Source organism: Rhea pennata, chromosome 4 (genome assembly GCF_028389875.1).
Source record: "Rhea pennata isolate bPtePen1 chromosome 4, bPtePen1.pri, whole genome shotgun sequence".
Classification (NCBI taxonomy): domain Eukaryota; kingdom Metazoa; phylum Chordata; class Aves; order Rheiformes; family Rheidae; genus Rhea; species Rhea pennata.
The window spans coordinates 63,492,634-63,517,129 of record NC_084666.1 but is presented as its reverse complement, the minus strand read 5'-3'; the positions used below and the strand labels follow the sequence as shown (position 1 = coordinate 63,517,129).

The following is a 24,496-nucleotide window of genomic DNA, read 5'->3' as shown; positions in this document are numbered from 1 at the left end:
ACTAGAATATGAAGAATAAATTATTCCTTTCAGAGAAGGGCCTGCAGTCCACCAAAGGATCAATAGATGTCTATGTAAAATAGTATACAAGATATATATACACTCATAGTATGCAAGATATATATACTATACATAGTATGTTAAGGTGGGCAGGCTGAGAAACCTTCAAATACAGGAAGTTTCTCCTATATTTAGAGAGAGCTTGCATACTTTAAACAAATAACAGGAAGAGTTAGATTTGGACCATATGCTCAGCATACGGGTAAAGTAACCACACATTGAATGCCAGGGAGATGCATAATCACTACAAGGAAAATACATCATACAAACAGGGACAATGCCCAAATAGATATAAGAAGTGAAGCTGACTCACTGCTTGTCGATGTGGCCTGGAGGAGAGCCGCCGTGACCACCAGTCCACTATATATTACTGTGTTCTCTACTTCCTTCAGAACAAATAAAAGAAGCCGCGCAATGAATCTAGTCTTGAACAGCATCTGAGTGACAGGTGGTAGAGGCAGATACACAAACAGTCAAAATGAACGTAGTTTAGCCTGCGATTGCCTGACTGTGGAGAGTCAAAATGGAAACGGGTTTGGACGCCGCAAGCGTGAAGAGCGACAGAAAAACCTTGCCCCATTTCACCCCTCCTCACTAAGGACGGGCGCAGCCTGTTTACAGCGGGGAAATCCTGGCCCCACCTCGCCTCACCGAGGCGCTCCCACCCGCGCGGAGGACACGCCGCCCCCGCGCGCCCTTCCCGCCCGGCTGCGGCGCGCGCGGGCTCCCGCCCGCCGCCAGGCGGCGCTGTGGGCGGCGGCGCAGCCGTTAACGGCCGCGGCGGCGGCCGCTCGCGCTCGAGCCGAACGAGTCTCGCGCGGCCGCCGCGCGCCAGGCCCTCCCCACGCCTCCCCCCAGTCCGGCGCCAGGCCGCGGCCGGGGCAGCGGCAGCAGCAGCAGGAGAAGGAGGAAGAGGAAGAGGAAGAGGAAGTGGAGCGGCTGCCGCGGGGAAGCGCAGCGAGGAGCCATGTCGGCGCCCGCCGGGCTGCCGCCGCGGCCCTCGGCCGGCGCGGCCGTCTACGCGGGCGGCCCCGCGGAGGCCGCGGCGCCGCAGGCCGGCGCGCTCCGCCGCCACAACGGTGAGGGCCGGCGGCCGGGCCGGGCCGGGCCGGGGGAAGCCGGGGGGGGGGGGTGGAAGAGGAGCGGGGAAGAGGGCTCGGTTCTCCCTGCTCGCGGCGGCGGAGGAGGCGGCCGCGCCCGCCCGGGCCGCGGGGTGCGGAGGGGAAGGGCCGCGCTCGCCTCCGCGGGGCCGCTGCCCCTCGCACACGGCTTCGCTTCTAACAGCGCGCAGTCTCCTCCAGCCGCGCCAGGCTGGCGAGTAGATGGCGTTTTATTTTATTTTTATTTCTCAAATTTACATCACCTTGACGTTTTCGGAAGCTTTCTCGGTTGGGAACTGCATTTTGGGAAAGCTCTGCAGGCATAAAGCACCTCGAGGCCTTCTGCCGAGCAATACGTGCATGCATGTGACCTAAACCGTGTCCTGTTGGAGACCAGAGCGCTTAGGAGCTAAAATAACTGTGAACTTAGAAGAAGTGGATGGGCAGGTGTTGACAGAGCTGGAGTCTGGGTTTTGAGCTGAGTAAACAAGTCTGGACTACAGTTACTCTCCACAGGAAGACCTGGGAAATCAGGGACACTGAAACACTGAGCTCAAATTTTTCCAAATTGCAAAATAGTGAGTTGTTTTCCATATTCAACGACTTGAATACATATGAAGATACACTGAAATTAACTACACTGTGAATTCAAACACTTAACGTATGGTTTCTCATTTTTTGAATTGGTGAGCTGCAAAATAAGTTCTGTGTTACTACACATGGCTGACTTTTCAGAACACCTGTATCGCCTTTGTCCTCCCCTAACATTCTGCCGTTTAAGTTGGGCCTCTTGGTTGCATCTAATTTTAGCCTTTCTTCCTAAAACCTTCACTTTGCACGCAGACTATTTTGTGCAGAGGGTGTTCCTGCACAGGTCAGTATGCAGGCTAAAGACCTATGCAATTGAAGTTTTACTTGTGTCCAAAGGGGTAATTAGTAGCCACTTACATGTCTGTAAAATAGCCTTTGAGTCAATTTGCAGACAGTGTGGAAAGCACTGGTATAAATAAAAAGGAAGATGATTTGACGGTAGCTTTTAGGGAGAAGATAATGCATCCATTTTGTTCCCTAAACATTATTATTGTAATGCTGAGGATGAAATTATTCACAAAATTCTAATATAAGTGGTTTTCAATAAAAGGGATCATAAGTATATCATCAGTAACCTTGAAATTTATTTCATAGAAATAAATAGGAATTGAAATCATAATCACTGTGTTTTTAACTGAATGATACATGTGTTGTAAAGAGCTGTTACTACTATTTATTATTTTAATTCATTAGTTCCATGTTGCTGGTAATACAGCATATTTTAAACTTTGTCGTAGGTAATTTTTTTTTCCTGTGGAAAAATACTTTTTTGATTCTGAGAGGTTCATGCAGCATTCTGTAGTAGTCTTGTGTTTTTACTGTATGCCTTGCTAACTTCTGAACTCTTTATCTTAAGATGTTGTACAGTTAGGTATATTTGCTGATTTGTAGGTAAAAACTCTGAATTTGTCATTTGATGTGACTTAGTAATAGCATTCCAGAATTTTTAGAACTATGGAATTGTTGTCTTTACCAATCTTCTGAAGTCATAACAGAAGATTTAGGACTTTTTTCTTTGATAATAAAAGGGAGTATAAATAGGACTAGTAACAGAAAAAGACTGTAGTGGAAGTTTCCATGCTGTTAGATAGGAACTAAATTTCACAAATAAGATTGTCGTTGCTTTTGAAAATTCATTTTACATCAGTATAATATAAGTTACTTCAGTTAATATAGCTACTGCCTGATCGGTTGCAAATACAGTGCAGTGCCTCTTTTCAGATGTTCAGAATGCTATATATGTTTCATTTCATAAAATCTTGATTTTTCAATCCATGTTAAAAGTTGTAGAAAACTAACGGGTATTCTGGGCTAGAAAGGAGGGTTATGTTATGTAGGATACATGGTTGGTCAGTAATTTCTGGAGGTAAGAGAATGCATGAGCATAGACACACCTTGACATTAGAAAGCCAAGCTTCACTAGTCGCCATTTAGTATTGATGTAACTCTTGGTGAAATATCGTGGCTCTTTTTCCTTATAAGGGTGGTGTTGCTTTTTGGGTATATCCTAATGTCTCTGTATTTATACTAGGATAAAGCTGTTTCTTAGAAGAAAATAATCTAGATTCCGTGCAAACATTACAAGGTACTAATCTGTGTGTAGAGTTTCACAGCTTTCGCTACAGAGATGGAGTTTTTGCAGTACACCTTCTGCATTGTAGATATAGTTTTCAACTCCTCTTGGGGGAAAGATTTTTTTTTTTTTTTTTTAAAGACAGTTCTCAAGTGTTTTGAGAGGAAGGTATAGTACCTGAGCCATCAGCACAGATTGTGCAGTTAACCAGATTTCAAAATGACAGTGTAAGATGTACCCCGATTGCCAGTGTTGAAAACTGTTCAATTATAGTCATTGTTAATAGCTTCAACTACTAATTATACTAAAAAAAAAAATGGCTTTCTATTCACATTCTGTATGATCAAATGGACAAAAAGATCACCTCAGATAATGGGAATAATCTGTCTTCTGTAGATGAAAAACTTGCTTTTAAAGGACCAGGACGTTGAAATCAAAAAGAGAATTTTTCTAATGTCAGGTATGTCTTTTTTTTAGTGATTTTTTTGTGTGTGATTTATACTCTTCATGCAGTATGATCATAAGAACAAAAATGCCTAGTTTTAAATTAATAGTAGGTGTTTCTACTTAAAAGTGTGAATAAAGGTACCTCAGGCATCCTGTAAAGTAGAAAGTGATACTTTGGATTGGTAATTTACTCTTTTTTTATTTATGATGCTTTTTTAACTAGAGCTAAGTACTGCAAAATGTCGTAAGCTTATTTGATATGCAGCCTTTTATTTAGAAGTGAGGTGCTCCTAAACCAGTTTCTAAATTATACCTGCTCTATTAGTTTATTCAACATCCTGTAGTAGAATATATGCACCAAATTTTCAGATAAACTGTTATGAAAAGATGTTTTTAAGTGATGCTTAATGCAATTTGCCATGACAGTAATATTTATAAGTTGTTAGTGTATTTTTGACTTTTTTCTTTCAGAGACTTTCAAAAAGCAGGTCAACAAGTCTGCTGAAGTTCCCCGTAAGTGTAGCCTATTGTTAGTCTGACTCTCTAATCCAAAATCATTTTCCTTAAAGATAAATGTTTCATAAACAATGGTTTATGGAGCAGCTCCTACTTTTTCAAGAAGATAGTAACTCAGAAGCAGAAAATTACATACTCTTATTCTCAGAAACATTAGGACAGCAGTCTTTTCTAATTGTGTTTTGGGTTTTTTTTAAAACCTTCTTACGTTCTCTCCCCAACTGTCCTTCTGTCTTGCCCCAACAATCCGAATTACTTGGGTTCACTTGTTAGCTGCTTTTTCTCCTGCTCAGCGTTCTGTGTCATAATTTGTGAAACAACACTTTCAGTTTTATCAGCTATTTTGGACAGTATGTCCTTTGCTTAAAGGATTCTGTTCTTACATTCAGTACTAAAATTGCCTTACAAGTTAATCAGAGAACATCTGGATGTTAGTTTCATAAAAGTAACTTTTCAAAGTTGTATTCAACAGAAGTATGGGTTGGATAAGTAATACTTATTTTGTGGTATAGTAAATATAAGGGGGCAAATCAGCAATTAGTATCACAGTGGCTATTTAATTTGTGAATGGCACATCAGCATTTTGTGTTTCTGTTCACTGAGTGCTGGGAAATAACGTAGTCACTCAACATGGTAAACAGTCGGGTGTGGTAGTTTTAAGAGAGGAAATTATGCAGGGAGATGTAGATATGGTTCCCAACAAAACAGAGTTCTGGAAAAGAGCATGAGAAAATCCCTGAGATTTACTGTTTCAGGTCAGTTTGCACTTAAATATATATGTATAGTTAACGTCTCTTCAGTCTCTAAGAAACAAATATCTGGACCTTTGCTGAACCAATATGTAATTAACCTCTAATGTTGCAGACCCAGTTGTTGAGGCAGCTGAGGTAATTTTCTGATATCAGCATCATTTATACCTGATAAGTATCAAGCAATAAATAGAAATGAAGAAGTGCCATGTTACATACTTTGTGGTTTCATAAAAATGGGATTTTCATAAAAATGTAACTTCTTCCTATATTTTCTTTTGGTTTTAGCTGCCCCTCAGCACTTTGTCCTGGTCACTGTATTAAGGATTTATTAAGACAAATACCTACACTTTTATGAATTGACAGATTGGTTTGAGTAAAGCTTTTCATTTTCCATGTTCAATCAGATTCCCTTTAGGAATATTTTTGTATTCGGACACTTGGAAGCATCAGTTTGATGGTTATTACTGTTCATTCTTTGCTTAAATAAATACTGATTTTCTAATAAGTTTTTTAAATACAAATGTGATATATAGGATCTTGGCTTGGAAACATCTTTTGTAGAAAAATGGATTATTGCCATTATCTATTAATTTTGTATGTGTGTGCAAATTATTTCAAACGTTTTATTTTACATGCATTGTATTCATTGTATTTTTCCCTATCTTCCTCAAAGATAGGAAGAAACAACAAGAAACTTCTTGTAATAGTATGTACAGAGTCCCTGGTGCTATTACCAGATGCACCTTTAATGCATGTGATGTTTTCTGTTCGTTTCAGGTCCTGTGCGGAGTCCAATGCAGTTTCCCGCTGGCTATGGCTTACATCCTCCAAACTATAGCGTGCCCTCAGGACACTATTCACAAGTGCCCAATAAAGCTGTTTCTCCACATTTGGATAATCAGTATAGAGCCAGTTACCACTCTACTTACTATTCAGCACCAGCACAAAATGTTATGACACCACCTGTGGGTACCAACATGTTGAATACACAAGAATCACAGCAGTTATACAACAAAACTTCTCCCCAGACAGCCGAGTCAACGGAAGGACTTATTCGAGGAGCAGTATCATCTGCATCCTACTTGCATACCAGTGCTCAACAGTCGTATTCAGCATTTGGTAATCACTACAGCACTTCTGTCAGCTCTTCAGTTGCTTCTCAGGGATTTCCCCTTAATTCTGATCATTACACCATGCCTGTGGTTTCTAGTGCTATGTATCCTGTTTCTTACCCTTCTGCGGCTAGTGACAGTGTGTATGGGCAGGCATATATCTCTCAGAGCCTGCCTGGTGTTGGACAGTTTAAACAGACAAGTGCATTTTCTAGCCAGAGTACAGCAGTACCTCATTCACTTCAACAACATGTTCCTGTGGGATATAATTCAACATTGCCAGCTATTTCATCTGCTCAGTCCGTTCAAGACAGCCTGAGCAGAAATCTCTCTGGATTGCTGGCTAAAACAAACAACCAAATAAATACAGGTACAGTATTATTGAAAGGATTGTCCCTTGGATGTCTCTTAGAAATTTCAGAAACCATGTGCTTTTGTTGCTTTGTATTTATTCACTGTGTGAATTACTGCATCATAATTTTGACTTCTGTACTTACTCGTTGTTAAAGTTTTTCTCATTTGTTTACCGCAGTCTTTGTGGTAGCAGCTGATCATATCGTTGATGTGTATTTATTGAGAATGCAGAAAAGACACTATGTTATATGGTTTTAGGAGGCTGTTTTTGTTTTGTTTCAAGGAGTGGCTATTGCTTATATAAATGGGTTTTAAAGGGACATTTTTTTCATACAGTTTTGAAGGAATTGCTAATATCTGAAACTTGTTAATCTCTGAAAATTTTTCTTCTCTGACTAGAGATTTTTTTTTGAAGTCATGACCTAAGTTGGTTCTTTAAGTTTACTTAAGTAAACAGGCATACATTCTTCAAAAATTTAAAAAAAAAGTAGAAGCCTAAATATATTTTGGGCAGTTAGGGCTTTTAAAAATTATTTTCAGCTAGCTTCTGAATGAGAGAGACATTTACATAATTCTGATTTTGTAAGCAATAACATGACATTTTTTAGTATAGAGACAGCAGTAGAGAATGAGATGGGGAATGCCAAATTGTGGGCACATACACTGAGCACTTGCTAGTAGCTGCAGCTTCTGCTGCTTCATAGGAAAACTAGCTACAAGTCCATAGAGCAGGTAGGACTTTGTGGGAGGAACAGAAGAAGTTAAAAGACGTAGGAATGTGTGCACGTTGTTGCTCTGTCTGTCTACTATGAGGCAGTGTTCTCCAAGTAGCTTATGCAGAATAGTTCCAATTGTGATACAGGGGAAAACTCCACAATTCCTAATGTCTGTCTGTATTGGTAATGTCTCTGATTTCCTTCATTTTTGACTTGTGAACTGTGCGAGACTAGTAATTCTGCTTTTATGATGAGATAGATATTAGAGAACTGTAGGGGTGTTTTATGTCAGATATTTCAAATTGGAGTTGCTGTAGGAATCCCTGAAGCTGAGGTTTCTTAAGACCAAGAACTTATCAAAGAACATGGTTTTGATGATGCTAAGGGTTTGACTGGAAAAACTGATTGAGCTTAAATCAAAATCAAGTTTATTTGATGCGTGCCAACATTGAATTTAGTTTGAATATTGCTTTTTTCTTTTTTTCCTCCCCTCTAAACTATGATGGAGTAACATCCTTCATTTCAGTTTTAGTAGATGGAATAGTACATTTGAATCCTGTCTCTGGATGCTGCTTTGAGTGTGCAGTTTTTTTTTTCTTTTTTTTTTTTAATATTATTAAAAGGCTTAAAGAGCTTCTGGGTTGAGAATGAAAACAAATTCTTTAAAAGACTAAAGGTTTAAAACTCTTGCAGGAAAAGTTAATTCTGTTCAGATAGAATCTGTAGCTAGACGTTGATAAAATGCAAATTTCATTATTCAGGAATGATACCTGCAATAGTCATGAAAACTGTTTCGTGTTTATTCAAATTGTTTTATTATAGAAGCTTTTCATTTATATGCTAGTTAATTTGACTTTCTTTTTGGATATCTTGAAGTCTATTTGTTTATAAAAATACTGTTTGTAAGAACAGCTATTTTAAGGTGGAACGTTGGAGCTGACCAGAACATAAAAAAATGGTATGAACAATAGATAATCTTATTTGAGACATTCAGTATGCTTCTGCAGAGAGTGGGTAGGTAAATACATGACTTCAGAGAAGAAGAAGTAATATTAGGCTTCAATTTCAAAGAGCTGCTGATAGAATGGGCTGTAATAGTGGTGTATAATAGGTACATAATTTGCAGTTATGAAAATAAACACTAGTCCACTAGTTATGTTATGTTTGAGCGATACTGCAGTACTTGATTCATTTGCCAAACTGTAGCCATAATTACTTACACCACATTCACACACCTTGTAATGTTGCTGAGATAAGCATACCTCATGCCTTGTTGCATAGTGGGCTGGATTGTGGATCTAACTCTTTCTTTATTTTCCAGCTGGATCAGTTTCCTGGCTTAAGTTCAGCACACAAAACACTTCATTATTTACTCACTGAAGGAAAGCAAATCAAGGCAGCAACCAGTAGCTAGGCTAAAGGGAGAGCAGGGTTGTCTTACTGGCCACTGTGGGTTTGGTGGGCTTGAAATACTGGTCAAATAGCAGCCTTGGTGGAGCTTCACAGTAGATTAAAATGCTCAAGCCTGGGCTGCTACAGTCCCACCTTTTCTCCAGTATTGGTACTGATACTTGCCTGTGTTATGACATAGCTTGAGCGGCCGATCACATTGAGTTGCCGTATCTCATTCCATTAGATGTGGATTAATGAATTCCGTCTGCCTAGAAAGGAGTAATAGAAAATGGGCCCCTTACTATTTAATACTAAAAAATGACACCATGTGAAGTTTGGGAATAAACAGAATACCTCCAACGATAGCTAAATTTAACATCTTTTGGCTAAAATATATCAAAAATTCAATTGCTACAACACTTGTCTAATAAAAAAAAATATGGTAGTAACTCTTTGATTCTGGAATAACTGAGCTGTTTTTTGGGACATCAACTTATTTTCTGAGTTTCCCAGTGCAGTCTTAGTGTTCTGAGATGGAGTAACTTAAATATAGTATTCTTATTGTTTTCAGTCCTTTATTTTTTTTTTTTTAATGAATCTTGAAAATGATTTCCCAGTTTTTGTGTGTATCTCTGGAAAGCTTTTGAATGCAACACAGGAAGAATGATTCATAATGAGGAGTTTGTCAGAATATTTCCTTCTCCCCACTGTTCCCTGTGAAGGAAACAGTGCCTATGGAAAACAGTTGCAATCTGTGTTATGGATAGTTTTCAACAAAAATTATTGAAAAACTTTAAAGACATACTGAAATTCCTAAGTGTGCTTTCTGAGACTGTTCATGTAATGATATTTTGATACAATATTGTACTATTAGGCAAGGAATGCCAGTAAGACAGTTTGTCATTTTGTTGTGCTCTGAAATAGGAAGACCTGTACTTCCCTTTAAATTATAAATAAGCAACTCTTAAAGATTGGATACTGAAAGATTAAGACAGGGTACTGTCTTACTGTATTTTTCAATAGCAATTAGGTGCAGTTAGTGGACGCTAAGATTTATATATGTTGAAAAGAGACTATTATGTATATAGAATAATGTCATGTTTTTTTAAAATCCTGTTTAAATACACAGGTTTTATTTAGAAAGGCAGGCATAATTCTTTCAAAGTATGATGAGGCATAACTCTTTCAAAGTATGATGACATCTCAGTTTTTTTCCAGTTGGATTGAAAAAAAAAATCAGGCTTCTAACTGGATTTTTCAAATAAACCAATGAAAGTGCAAGTGTAGGCTGTTGGTAAGTCGTAAAGTTACTGAAGTCTGTTAAAATCAAGCCACTGAACTGCTGTATGTCATGTGCGAAGAAATGGAACCAGATTTTGTTGCAATTCCAAAACTTTTGGTAGCCGCTATCTGAAATCATTGAAGTATTTTCAGTGGAATTTCACTAGAGGAAAGGAGGAAATTTAAGAGGAATATTTTGTTGGAATTGACTCTTTTTGATGTATACCAGGAGATTCATTTTATTTGCTTTAGGAAATAAAATAGAACGCGAATGTATAATTTGAGGTTTTCTTCTTGCTGATTTAAACTAGATTGATCTGGCAAGAATGCCTTTTTCTGGTATTAATTTCTGTATTGCAGCAGAACAGTATCAATGTTCTGCCAAAACAGTGCTATACTATGGAAATATCAGAAACTACTGTATTTACGTAGGCTTTTTATGTCAGTACTTTTATTTAATGTTTTTCATCCTTTATCTTGATGCCCTCCAGGCCATATGAATCTGTGTTTTGTCAGCCAGGATGCTGTAATTGTAAGCAGCCTGCTTGAGCGGTAGGCACTTTAATTTCTTTATCCCATGCGCATACTTCCCCTTATGTCAGATCAGGCTCTAAAGTCCTTGCTGCCCCAGTTCTATAGGAATGTAGGCTATAATCCTGTAAATCGGTTAAGGGAGGTGTGGCTGGAGAAGGGGGAAGGTCAGCAGCCGCAATACAGGCATGGAGATAGGAGGCTGTTACTGCAGTGAAGTGGTCGATCTCACAGTAGAAATTGCGCTGTGTTGAAAAAAATCAAGATTGCAGCTGCATTGTGTAAAAAGAGATAATGCTCAAATCTCTTCTGTAAGCTTGAGAAGATACCACTGCATTGATGTACCTTTTAGTTTTCATTTCTTACTACTTTCCAAAACTTTCCAAAGTCACCAAATAAGTTTTAGTGTGTAATTTTGCAGGTTGGATTTCTATACAAAGGCAGAATTACATTATTTTTTGCTCACACTTTTATAGAGGCTTTTTGTTTGTGTACTCTTTAACAATATGTGTGAAGGATCTCAACCATCTTGAAGGATATTTTGGACAACTTTTGCTTGAGAATAGGAATCTACTACTTCACAGGAAAGTACGTCTTCAGCTAATCCAAATGTAAATTGGTTTTGACTTTGAGCATGTGACAGTGCGGCACTGTAACCTTTAGCATTCTCTAAGAAGGGTGGATACTCAATGTTGCACTGTTTTGTAAGCATTGCTGTATTGACTTCAGGAGTGGAAAACAGCATAAACGACTATCTCTGCTAAGACACATATGTAAACACACTTGTAAACACACTAATGTTATAGAAAAACTTCCCTTGTCATCTAATATATTACTTGGGGAAGCTGTTTGCCTGTATTAAAAGAAGGTTTCTGCTCATAGGTGCTGGTGCTTCCACGGAGAGGTTACAAGGGCATTAGTTTATTGCAGCAGAGATAGCAGGTACATTTCAACAGCAAATATGGTGTGTGTACACTTTGGAGACTTAATGTATTTTAATCTAAATTTAGATAATGCTTACACGAAAGGAATATGTATACTTAACAGTAAATTTGAATAGCAAATACATAACAGCTAGAAATGGTACCATTAAGATAGTGAAAAAGTGCATTATTGACTTTGAAAGTAAATTAGAACACTAGATCTACTTTAAACCCTCCTCCTCCCTCATCTAAAAGAGGCCTCAACTTTCCCATGAAGTCCTTTCAAATATCAGCTGTAGTATTGAAGAAGCTGCCTGGGAATGTACTGACTGCACTGTTTACACACACATACACACACTAAAATTGCACGTGCATCCTCAAGTGAAATCTTTAAGATCTCTAAATATAAACATTTAGGTTTTGTTCTGGCTTAATTTCTGCTTTCTGAATAGTGATGGTAAAATCGGTTCGTTTTTGCTGTTGTATTTGTTTTAATAGATTGATCTGTTAGCAGTTTTATAAAGGAATCATAATATGATGAGTCCTTTGTTTATAAACAAAAGTGACCTTTTAAAAAAAAGCTTAATTGAGGTTATATTGTCCCTTTGTGATAGGAATTTCAACTGGACTGCATTAAATGTCTCAAAGCACTAATTACGCTTTTTTTGGGGGGGGAGGGGGGAGAGGTTTAAGCAAATTATATGTAGTCCAGATGTTCAAAATGCTTCAGAAGTTCTGTGGAATACTCAGGGCTCCTTGAAGCAGATTGCTTTGGATATGAGTGAGAACTGAGTACCACCAAAATTGCAAAGTATCAGGCATAGGAAGGAGGCAGAATGCTGGTCAACTTCACAGGTGACTTGCAGGTTTCCTGCTTATGGAAGGAAAATATCCAGCATACACTGTGTTCCTCTTATCTGAAAAGAGGAAGCTGCAAAAGGATAGAGTTTTGGAGGTGGATCAAAACCTGTTAAACTTAGCTTCTGCTTAGTCTTGATCTTACTACTTCATGCTTTCCATAGCATAAAGGGTCTGTGCATTTTTATTTTTTTAATTTTTGCTGTTAGTTGTCAGAGTAGTATGTCCATTTTAATGGAGTCCTAACATTATAGGAATTCAATTCAAAGAGAGACTTCAAATGTGTATATGTGGACTTTAAGTACTGTACTGTGTAGGTATTTTGAAATCAATATTAAATATAACAGCTTCCAATGTGTAATTGTCTGTGCAAATACAAATAAAGTGGTCCTACCTTCTGATTTTGTTTTCAGGTGGCATTGATTCTTTACAGCCTGCACAGTCTGTAAGCCAGAAGGCTCAGTATACTAAGCCTGGAGTTGGAACATCTGTTTCCTCAGCTGCAGTCTCCTCTGGGAGGACACCTACTCCAGGCCTTTCTCCAGAGCCAAGGTCTACGCCCTCAGTTACACAGTCACCAGAGTCAGCCCTTCAGAAAGGTACTAAAAGGGAGTGGGGAAGTTAAATACAGACTTCTGCCCCTTTCCACATGCATATGTGTTTACCGGAGGCTTTATAGTGCTACTTCTGCACTTCTCTGATTTAAGTACGTATTTTGCATCTTGACAGGCTGCCTTAGTGTTCTTGTTTTGTGCCGCCTTGGTTCTCTCCTGTTGCAGCTCTAATATTTGATTTCCTTTGGCTGTACATCTTTAGCCTGTCTGTTGTGTTGACACTCTCACATATCTTACCCTAAGAAGCTCTTCTGGTTGTCTTACTTTTTTTAAAAAAAGGTTGCTTGTTATTTTAACTTCTTAGCAGAAGATCTTGAAATTAGTCTGCGTTGTAAAATCAGAGGTGAACTAGAATTTATTAGTGCTAGCAATTGGTAATGGAACTAGCTTGAGTATTAGATTCCAGCTGATTGAACTATTTTCTTAATGTGTGGTTCTAAGCTCCTGTAGAAGGCTATTGTAGGGGTTCTTGTAGGAGGAAAGAGGAACTTGTAAATTTCCTTGCTGTTATAATGTTGGTAGCATGTTGGCAAAGAATCAGTCGAGTCTTGACCCTTCTTCATCTGTGCTAATTGTGCCCTGGTATGTTATGACTTGCCTTTTAGTCTGTGTCTAGTATTCCTAATCTCATTTATTGCATTGATTTTTTTTTGCTATTTTTTCTCTTAGTAATTTCAGAATTTTATGAAAATTCTTATGAAAAGTAACTCTGAGAGGCAAGTAGGCATTAATTCTTTCCAGATCAAATATGTCTAATATTTAAAGTATTTCTCAAAAGCACAGCACTTGACTGTCACAGCATCATTTTTTATCCTGAAAATTCAAAACTCTCTGATGTACCTGTCCAAATTATTCCTTTTCCTCCATTTCTCCCTTTTTACTTTTTTTTTTTTCTCAGTGGTGTGGGGAATATAAAGAAATAACTTACCTGTGAGTCATTGCTAATAAGTTCTGTGTATAGTGAAACTGTAAGACTGTTTAAAGGAAAAATGATAATCAAGCAGTTTTGTAGCTGTAGCTTGGTTCTTAAATGGTTTTTGGTCAATTTTGGTACTGGGGAGAATTTGATTGTACTGTAGATATGCTTGTTAGAAGCTTGTGATGCTTTATCTTCCAAAGAAATAATATGTTTCAAATAAGAAAAATTTTAGGTAATGAACTGTGCTTGCTGTAACGTGCAAGTATGTACTTGTTTTTGCAGTGATTGCTGTATAACGTATGAGCAATTGATACCTTGAACACAATTCATGGCTGCTGCTGTACCCTTCGCTAAATTTAAGTTCTAACAGGAAAAAAAAAAAAAAAGCTTTAAAAGTTTTTAAATTAATTTAATCCTATATAAATATCCCTTGGATTTAATGCAGGTAAACTGATCAACTTGAAAAAGACATCCTAGAGATGAACTTTGTATGTTTGTCTTGTCTGAATATAATTGACTCATTTTGTGTTGATGAGAGGAGCTGATGAGTAAATGAAAATGATTTAAAGCAAAGGAGTCTAAGAATGGAAAAGAGCTCATTTTTGAAAAAACTACTGTTTAGAGTAGTAAGGTCTTACTATGGTAGTAAATGCATTTAAAATCAGAGGATGATGGAGAACTAGGCAAAGAACTTCAGCATGTAAATTTTTTAGCTTGTAGTTTACACTTTTTTTTTTTTTGGACAGGGCCTCCATTATGAAAATTTAGCCGTATAAATGTGCAATTTCCATTTCAGTTTTTCACAGCATGGATAATTGTTTCTTAAAATACTTTACTAGTTGGCTTGTGTTGTAGGTGAATGAGTCCTTATCACACTTTATCCTTTTGCTTTCTGCCACCTGCTGTCCTATGCGTCTGTAAAATGTTGTGGGATAAAGCTTTGAAGTGTGATTATATATTATAGGTACACTGGTAACAGGGTTTGAAATTTCCGCTCCAAGAAATCTGTGGCAATATTTTATTGTTATGTGGCCACATTTTGAGAGAATGACCTTTCTTTCTTTCTTCTCTCTCCTCCCTCCCCAGGTTATTTTTCTGTTTATTTTTCAGTCAGTTGCAAGATTTTTTTCGACCATTTGTGTGGCTGGACAGTTGTGCTAGTACAATATGGGAGCATCCTAAAGGCAGGAATTTATAGTAGTGCTGACAAAATAAAAGACGGGGGGGGGAAATCTGTGTGAAGTTGTAAAGCTGGTGGGAATCTCAAACCGGTCCTTCCTCTGAAGGATTTGTAATGACATAGTTCAGGGTTACTCAACTGTTGTATAGCATTCTCATGCTCACTCTGTTCATTCTGAACATGTGCATCCTACTTGTATGTGGTCAGTGACTGGAAGAGGGGGGAGGTTTAGAAACTTGAGTCTTGGGAATGCTTGGGGGGGGGGGTAAATAGGATAGTCCTGATTCTCCCCTGCCTCTCTCTTGCTCATTCTTGGAATATTTGCATTGACCTGCTCTTTCCAGATGTATTTACTGCCTTGCTCCTCCTGTCTGCACATGTGATTTTTTTTTTTTTTTTTTCCAGAGGTCTGTCTTTGCACTCACTTGCTCTGCCCATTTTCTTTGTTTGACTCTTAGACTGTATTACACTGCATCACTTATTTATATCCTGCCCCAGTCTTGTGACTTCTTTTTTAGGACTACAAGCCTAATGCTTGTAATACATTATTGATTGTAATTGTTTTTTTTTCCCTTCACAACCGTGTAGTTCTGTCCCATTCCTCACAAACTCTCCCAGGCCTGAGAAAAGCCATGTTCTCTTCAGCTGCGCTCTGGTTTGGGACAGAGAATGGAGAATCTGTAGCAGGTGCATCCTGTAGCTTTAGTAAAAGATGAGAATTTCTTATCACTTGAGTTTGTCCCACATTTTAGCAGTACAGAGAAACAGAAGCATTGTGCCTTGGGGGCACTTGTGTTGTCCTGCGTCATTGTGGAGACTTGACAGGCGTGAGCCTCCCCATGGGAGTGCCAGGGCACTAGACAAAGTGCACTGGAGTACTGCCAGTCTTTTCCTGCACTCAGCTCTGTGTGATGGTTGCAGCTTCCCAAGAAGTTGTAGAATTGTTTTGCTTTTGTTTCCTTTTTACTTCCATTGTTTGAATAGATGCTCTTCGCCTTGATCCTGTTAATTGCTTCTCTTAAGTGAAATTGAAACAGTTCTCTGGGGTTCAGTAACTTTTTTTTTTAATACAGACATGCAACTAAAAGCATTTTAGCCTGTATTTTAAATGAAATAAAAATTAATGTAGCATATTCCAAATTGGATTATTACTACTTATGATGGTTTCAGAATGTGTATAGTTTCTTATGACAGTTTCAGATTGTGTATAATTTACCTACGGCACTTCTGTAGTGCTTAATAGTGTTAAAATAAAGAACACTAGTCTAATGGTGACACAATATTTCTACTGAAAAAATCCCAAACTATTACTTTGAGTTTGAAAGAGTTAGGTTATTTTCTTCTTACAGCAGTCTGTTGGATTGCTAAATGGGAAACAGTGGACACTTTCAGCAATTTAGGATGCCTTTGTGAGACTGCAAGTTTATGTTAAAATCCTTTCTAAACCTGCCCTGTGACAAGAGAAATTTAATATTTCGTGAGGTACTTGAATTTCATTGATAATCTTGCATACTATAAGCCACTGCTATTGACTTTGCTGTGTATTCAAAAATTGTGTGTTTATATGCTGCTCTTGTGTATTGTTTACATTTGTTTAGAGTATTTGTTGTGTGTATGTATTTTATATATATCTACTGATTATGATTTGTAAGTTGCTGTGGTAATAGTAGTTGAGTTGTTAGCAGACCTTAGAAGGAGATAGTATATTAAGGTGCTCAAATGTGGATCTATGAGTCTGAGTTTAGGCACTAATTTAAAAATAATATTAACCAAGTTTTCAAGTTTACCTAGTTTAAATCTTACTCAGTGTGTTGCTGAGGTATTTGTTTGTACTCTTGCATATTGGGGCAACAGTATATTTCATTACTTTCTACCAAAGTTCAAAATTCCAAAGAAGCAAATGTCTTCTGCTTCAAAGGGACATGTTGGCCAAGCCGAGTGTTAATATAAATGTTTCATAACTCAAATTTATTCAGGAAGGAATGTGTTTGAATGTATTTGTGTGGATATATATATGTGTGTGTGCGCATATACATATGTATGCACACACAGCTTTATGAACATACTCTATTGGACAAATCGATATCAATATATACATATAAGTGTATAACTGCTAATTTCTATGTACTACTAATACTTAATCAAACTGGTCCTCTAAAAACTACTTATGTTCTACTGCTCATGTAGCTTGTCTAGTCCTCTAGGTAGTCTAGGGTTGTAGATTTAATTATTTGCATGTTGGGATTTTCTCTGGAATGACTAATTTCTCTCACTTTTAATGTAATAATTTGTGAGTTTTGTTTCTCATCTTTCCTGTCTGTCTGACTCTTATGTTTGTGCTTTCCACTTCACAGGCATGCAGTATGGTGGATATGTTAATAATCAAGCTAGCTCTGCACCAGCTCCCTTGTCATCAAGTTCAGATGATGAGGAAGAGGATGAGGAGGATGAGGAAGCAGGTTGGCTTTAGCTTTACACCAGTATCTTGTTCTTTTTCTACTCAAGTTTTGTTCCATATTTCAATCCCCTGAAATTATTTTTTCTTTAAAGCCAAAAGGTCACTTTGACTCATCACGTATCAGGTTAGCTGGAAAATTCCTATGTTTGTTAATAAACAGGAAGGCATTCATTAGTGTTCAGAAAACAATCTTTTTTTGTCACGTAAATATCAGATCTTTTATGTATCTAATAACATTATATTCACAACTTGTAAGACTCTTTGTTTTATTATTTTGATACTCAGTAGATTTTAAACTCTTAACTGAAGATGTCTGGCTGTAGAACTTGCGCTGATTGCTTATGTTCTGCAAATGAAGCAACTACATGTGATTTATATCATTATATCAAAGTGTTTATCCTGTTTCCTAGTCTATGTGTAGGAACACGTACAATTCAGGTAGTAAAGTAAATACGGAAAGGTCATAAGTGTGTTTTTAAAGCAGTAAATTAATTGGTGCTGCTTTTATTTTCTTTTTCTAGGGCATGTTTATACAGTTCAGGCACACCAGATCAGGTTTAGCTTGCTTGCTTTGTGAGGATCTTGAAAAGCTTACTTACATTTTTTTAAACAGTTTATAGAGACAAACTGCTTCTTACATCCTTGGCTGAAAGGATTCTGTCTGTACTTCGTCAGAATTCCCTGGTTTGAGAATTGGTCTCGTGTTTCTTGTAACTTAGTTTCTTGGATGGTAAACATTTTTTCTTCTGAACTAAAAGAAAAAGTCTTCACAATCTGTGTATGATGTAATGGTGTAAAAGGCTTTGTGAAATTAAATGTTAGGCTTTGCTTTTGTTGATACACAGAAGTAATTTCTTACATGGTATGATACGTAGCTTGTACTGATTTGCTACTCCTATTTGTGTATGTTGGCCTGAAGTGTTAATTTGGGAGGAGAGCAAAATTTTGTAACTTCTCCTTCAAGTTTATAAATCATATTGTAATTTATTAGGAAAAATTGGTGCCTTGTAATTCTGAGTTTTATTAAAATAATAGACAATCATAAAACTGAAATACTATGAAAGTAATTTAGTATGCTTTTCCTGATTTCATGGAAAGTGGCAAAACAATGAGAACATTTAGGTCACAATTAAAAATGGTGTGATGGGTCCATATTATCATTTAGAAAATACTGATATGTCTGTTACGTTATTAGGTGAATATTAGAAGAAAATACTTTCAGTCCTTTTTCTGTGAAGGAGGTAATTTTCAGCTCAAGACTGTTGCTATTGTTTAGCCAGCAAAGGACAAATATTTACATGATAAGGAAATTGTGTTGATATTAGTTCCTCCATCGTGATGAAGGTCAAGTATTAGGATGCTTATTGTAGCCTCTTTAATTCTTGCTGTTGCAGATCATTACTTCAGTGTCTTCATTTTCTTACCCTTGCTATGATAGCATATTGAATCTTTCAATAAGTTTAAAACTAGGGTTAAATCATACACAGCAGCTTTCAAATAGCACTTCCTAATTCCTAAGTCTATATAAAATATACATACATACATACATATATTTTTTTCCCCCCCCCTAATGCTGATGCTGGGTAATGCCATAGGTCTAATTAGGCTCTACTAGCCAGGAAACTGTCCTGCTTTGGAATTTAAGATTTTGTTTGGGTTGTGATGCAGCTGCTGTTTGAACCCTTTGTAGCTTGCTTTCTAAAGCATAGCCAGGCTAAAATAGCCAAGAGAGCAGTTCTTACTGTAGAGCTTCCTGCAGATTTTCCCATAGACAAAAAACCTGTAAACCTGTCCCAATGTTTCTGTCAAATAATATGTTAGAATTCTTTATTAACCAAAACCCTTTGTCTCATTACTTTTTCTAAGCCTACTAGAAACAGAGATAAGTTTCCATACTCCTTACATCTTTATCTGTAAAGTTCTCTACTTCTGCTAAAGCCTATATTCTTTGAGCTATCATCTTACTTACTTTTATCTTATACAAAAGAGTGAAAGGGTATCCAGATTCAATACATAAGCTACATGACTAATAAACTTCCTGTTTTATGCCATTTGTCACTAGGGGTTAAAATAAATCCTAACATGTTTCTAGCTCAGGCTATGCTAGTGGGTTTTTTTTGAAAAATACAGGTTGGACATCTGCTTGTTTGTATCTGTGTAGCTTCTCAAAGTTTGTATCACTTTTGCCAGTTTAGATGTCATATTAACTGTGTTACAAAGAGGTTTTGACAAATACGTAGAGGCAAAAATTACATTGACTTAAATAATTCTATTTAATCTTAAAAGCATGTTATAAGTACTGTAATTACCTGTTTAAGAAGCTCTCTAGCGTTTCCTCTTTTTTTTTCCCCCCCTCTTTTTTGTTTGTTTTTATATGTTCTCTCGTATGGTACTTAAATTAAATTCTGACATCTGTTGTAGCTTAACTGTAGCTTAAGACGATTCTTGTTCAACTTTGTGGAAGTTTTTGTGTTTTTATTGAATAAGAATCTGAAGTTTTGCTGCCACATACAGCAAGCTTAGAGTTTGAAGCTATTGTCACTGTGCAGGACAGACAACTAGTTCTTTGCCTTATTTCTTAGGGGTAGTTTTTCTGTTTCTTAGTTGAATGTTTTAAAGGCAACATGCTCAAAAGTGATCTATACAGTCATAATGTTGCCATGGTATTAATGATGTTTCCCAGATTTCAGGAACAATGTGTTTCCCATATGTAGGAACCTCTCATCTGACCACTGAAATTTTCCCTGGAAATAGTTCTGGCTTCACAAAGGAATGAGAGTCTTGGTCAATCCTTCTGAGCAAAGCAGTATCAGTGAACCGCTTTTGCTTCTCTTCTGCCTTTCACACCACAAAAATTACATACAATCTTTTTTTGACTACTTATATTCACTATTTAATTTGTGTTGTACTTTGTGGCTTGTAGCATTTTAAGGAGCAAAACCATTCAATCTGTTTTCCTCCTTGGCCATTTTTCTTTGTAAATGTACATAAAAAGGCACTAGTAGAAATGTTTTTAAACATATATTTGTTCATCATGTTTTATATTTACATATAGGCTTAGTCACAAAATTAAGGCAAGAATTAAACATTACCAGTCTATTCAGTACGGAAAAAGGTTCTCAATACCTACATAGTTGTTACTTTTGACTGCACTAGAATTTGGTTTATTCTGAGTGAGATTGAGAGCTCTTGTCAATGTTCAGTGGAAGTAGAAACTTTATATCAAAACTGAATTAAGGTCTTAATTACAATACCATGGAAAGGAAGGAAAAGCAATACATGTCAGTACATAATATACCCTTTGCAGCATTTCTGCCTTGTGCCGAGCTCAGTCTGAAGACAATGGGAGTCTGTTTTGTTTTTCAAAGTTCTGAAGGAAATCATGAGAGAGAATATTTTAAAAATGTTGTAGGCTACTTCATCTTACCTAGTCTAGAAAGAGTTTGTAATTTAATAGTAAAATGTTAGTGGTTTCAAGAAATAGCTCTTTTATCATTGTTTTTTGTCCTTTTCCTTTTGTTCTGTCTTTGCTATTTCTGTTTTGTTTTGAAATGCCATGTAAATTGCTGATTTCTTTTTCCCCCTCATTTTTGCTGTGGTAATAGCTTTCTGGTCTTACAGCTGAAGTGGTCTTTTTTTCTGAGATCTTCCTTGAGAACTGCTTATGAAGGTTTTTAGAAAAAATCCTCAGCCTTTTATTCCTCAAAAAATTTACTATTTCAGAAGCACTTTTTTCTTTTTTCCTTCCTAGCAATTGATAGTTCCTCTACTACTAGCAGTGCCTCTCCTGTTCTGAACAATTATGATGCCCTGGAAGGAGGTGGCTATCCAGGTGAGCCATTTGTTGTTGTCTGTTAATTCTGAATTGTTTAAGACCTGAATGTTTACTGTTTATAGGAGTGTTTTCGCTGTCTGATATTGTTTGTTGTTAATTAACAAGCAGGCAAAAGGAAATACCTATGAATCTGCTCTCTTAAAAAATCATCATTTTAACACAGGAATTGGAGTAATCACTTAATACAACTTTACTGTCTCCTAAGTCATGCTTTCCATTGTAATATTGAGGGTAGTAATGGAGGCATGCTCCTTGCAAAACAGGATAGCTTCCTCTAGGTTATGCTGTATGTCTGATTGTGTTGCTGATGATAATTGATATGCACCAGTGAAGTTTTGAGAGACCAAAGATTTCAGTTCACAGAGACCCTTGGATCAGATTGTTTTCTTCTGGCTATCCATGTTTAAAGAAAATGTGAAAAATATGGCTGCTTACTTTTGAACAAAACTAACATTCCTGATATTTCTAGAGACAAATTATCTTACTCAAAGACTGCCTCAATCTTGAAATACATAGAGCGGTCGTACTGAGAGTAGTTAGGAAATATGTTGTTTACTGTAAGTGTTAGCCAGTATTTTCAAAAATAATTGGATTAACTTCTGGGGTTCGCCTTCTGGCTCTTTTGCATTGCTCTGGTATCTCAGAATGTCACAATAGTTCGCCTAAATACTTTGGAGGCCTCTTACATAAAGCAAAATACCCATGAAGTAGAAAGCTGATATAGCCGTCCACATAAGGTCCAACTTGCAGTAAAGGCAGAAGAGATATGGCTGCAGGATTATGGATTCTGATTTCTCAGGTAATAAGTATCCATTGCTGAAGGTATATTCTAAAAATACTATGTTCTTTCTGCTTTTCTTAAAGAATAAAAGGATCAGGTTTACATTTCTTTGGCCTGTTGATTTTCTGACTGCACAGGCCAAAACTAGTTTCTTAAGAGGTTGGGGGTTTTAAGTGGTTCTCCTGGCACTTCTCCCAGTGAGTGAATTTTACCAAGCTTAAATTCTTCGGAAACTTAGGTCCTGCTTGTAGGCATTAAATTCTAATGAAGTGCTTTCATCTCTTCACAGTTGTTAATGTGTTCTGTAAGTTGAGATCTATATGTTACTTTCAGTTGAACCTTTTGAAATAGTGTGACTGGACTGTGCTGTAGAATGTACAGAAAGGATTTGAATTACTTTAAGAAAAGCTATATATCTACACTTAGAGAATAGTATGATCACTTATGTTTTAAAACTAAGTGGCTTGGGAAGAGACCAGGCATAAATGGGCTTTATTTTTGTGGTTTATATCAAGGTCAAATCCTGGGGTAAAATATAGTTGTAGAGATTTTTTTGCTTTCTATTTCTTTGAGTGAAAAACTTGTCTTTTTATTTTTTTATAAAGTGGCTTTTTTAAGTTTATAGGAAAAGATAAGCAAATCTATAATCATCTTCTGATGTAAACCCCATTAACAACATTAGTTGCACTAATCAGTCTTGTGAATGGCTTCCAATTATTTATTTGGTCAATGCAAATAAATTGATAATGCAAGAAATTACAGATTGAAAGTATTGTTTGTTTGTTAAGGCTTTGTGAGCTTCCATTTAAACTACAACAGAAATAGTAACTATATCCAGTGCTTGTGGGATTTTTGTCTTTCCAGAGACACGCTCTGTGACCAGCAGCCCAGTTCCTGCTCCTTCAGTTCCCCAGACATCAAAAACATCTAAGCCCTTTGGTTATGGATATCCAGCACTGCAGCCTGGTTACCAAAATGCAACATCACCTGATCCTGTACAGCCCAGTAATTCAGGCCACCATCCTGGACTTCAGCACTATCCACAGGTTTGTATTATACTTGTTTTTCTATATATTTTCTTAAAATAATTCTGGAACTAATAAGTGTTGATGTAATATTGATATCATATGTCTGGATGTTCTCCTAGACTTTTAATTAGAAGGCTTCTTGAATGAAAATTTTAAGTGTATCTGCAAACAGCAAATTTGCCTAACCAGTTCTTATTTGGAGCAACAGTTTTAAGGTATATTGTTTTAAAGATCTACACTTTAATGATGGAAACCATGAAGAAGCATAATCAAGTGCTTGGTCAGAAAATCAGTATTTGATTAGGAGCAATACCATGGGCTATGATCTCAAGCAGTAAACTGTATTATGACTAAGGCATTGTACAGAGTGCAGATGAAAGAGCTGTGCAGCACCTGTGCTGACTGTCTGGTGGAGCAGGCCACCTGTACTTCTAGTAATGACTACACCAAACACCCAAAGAGTTGTGGACGGTCACCTGGCTCTGATGATGCATGTGAGTGCAGTGGGGAAGTACAAAAGCTGAGGCAATGCAGGAAAGTGTGTGTATACAGAGATGTAGAAAACCAGACCTGATTTGCAACGCCTCTTTTCGGAAATAAGGGTCAGCTGCAAATGTCTAAAAACTACAGCTGAAGGTGATCAGAATTTCTTATTGGCCTGAGTGTAGTACCATAAGTCAACATGTAATACCCAGAGTAGAATACTTAAATTACGTTACAGAGTAATGCAAAATATGACATAGAAGAAATGCAGAAAATATTTCTTTGAGCCAAAAGAAATAAATGTGTTCAACATAGCTGCTTTTTTGATATATTCAGGGACAAAGTATACCAAGTATCTAGAGTACTGCAAGTGTTAATCTGGTAAATTTATAGCATAGTCCATGATCTCTTTAAAGCTGGGTTATTCATCTTCATTATGATAACATAGTTTGTTGAATTCAGGTGAATGTGAATTCAGGTGTGTAATGAAACCAAAATTGTTTTAAACTGAGAACTGAAGGCCTAACCTAACTTTCAGGTTATAAATTGAGAGAGCTTTTATATTTACTTCTTTGAAACATTCTTTCATAAAACTGGCAAAGCTTATGATAGGGTTTGCCTTTTGCTGAAGAGAGGCGAAGAGAAGGGGGAATCTGCCTGCAGTGTCCAACTTCCTAAAGGGTGGGTTAGGCTACACTCTTTCCAGGGGCACACAGATTTGGGGGGGTTTTTTTGTTTGTTTGTTTTCTAGTAACTTTTTTGTATTCTTACACTTGGAGGACTTGAACATAAGGATCGCACATGACTTCTGATGTTTATTTGTATACAGAGTCTGAATTTTGTCTAATGAAATGTATTTGCAAGGATTATCACACTTTAAAATTGCTGCCATCCAACTCTTTCCTCATTTCTATAGGTCTGTTATGAACTACCTGTATCTTTTGTAAATAGGTGTTTGTAAAAATTAGGATTACAAGAAGATTTAAGATTAC

General features: G+C 37.1%; 1 protein-coding gene across 3 annotated transcripts in view; it reads left to right on the top strand.

Moving 5' to 3' along the window:
• Positions 1 to 1,027: 1,027 nt before the first annotated feature.
• Positions 1,028 to 24,496, top strand: part of SEC24B (SEC24 homolog B, COPII coat complex component) — a 44,620-nt gene continuing 21,151 nt past the window's right edge. The window contains exons 1-7 of one of the 3 annotated variants that reach the window (XM_062574125.1): positions 3,746 to 3,784; positions 4,243 to 4,284; positions 5,817 to 6,521; positions 12,620 to 12,805; positions 17,274 to 17,378; positions 21,129 to 21,209; positions 22,858 to 23,039. In XM_062574125.1, the coding sequence (XP_062430109.1) occupies positions 3,778 to 3,784; positions 4,243 to 4,284; positions 5,817 to 6,521; positions 12,620 to 12,805; positions 17,274 to 17,378; positions 21,129 to 21,209; positions 22,858 to 23,039 (1,308 nt within the window). In that variant the 5' untranslated portion in view covers positions 3,746 to 3,777. Of the gene's footprint in view, positions 1,140 to 3,727; positions 3,785 to 4,242; positions 4,285 to 5,816; positions 6,522 to 12,619; positions 12,806 to 17,273; positions 17,379 to 21,128; positions 21,210 to 22,857; positions 23,040 to 24,496 lie in introns of those variants that run through there. The other 2 variants (XM_062574124.1, XM_062574126.1) reach the window with 2 other exon arrangements.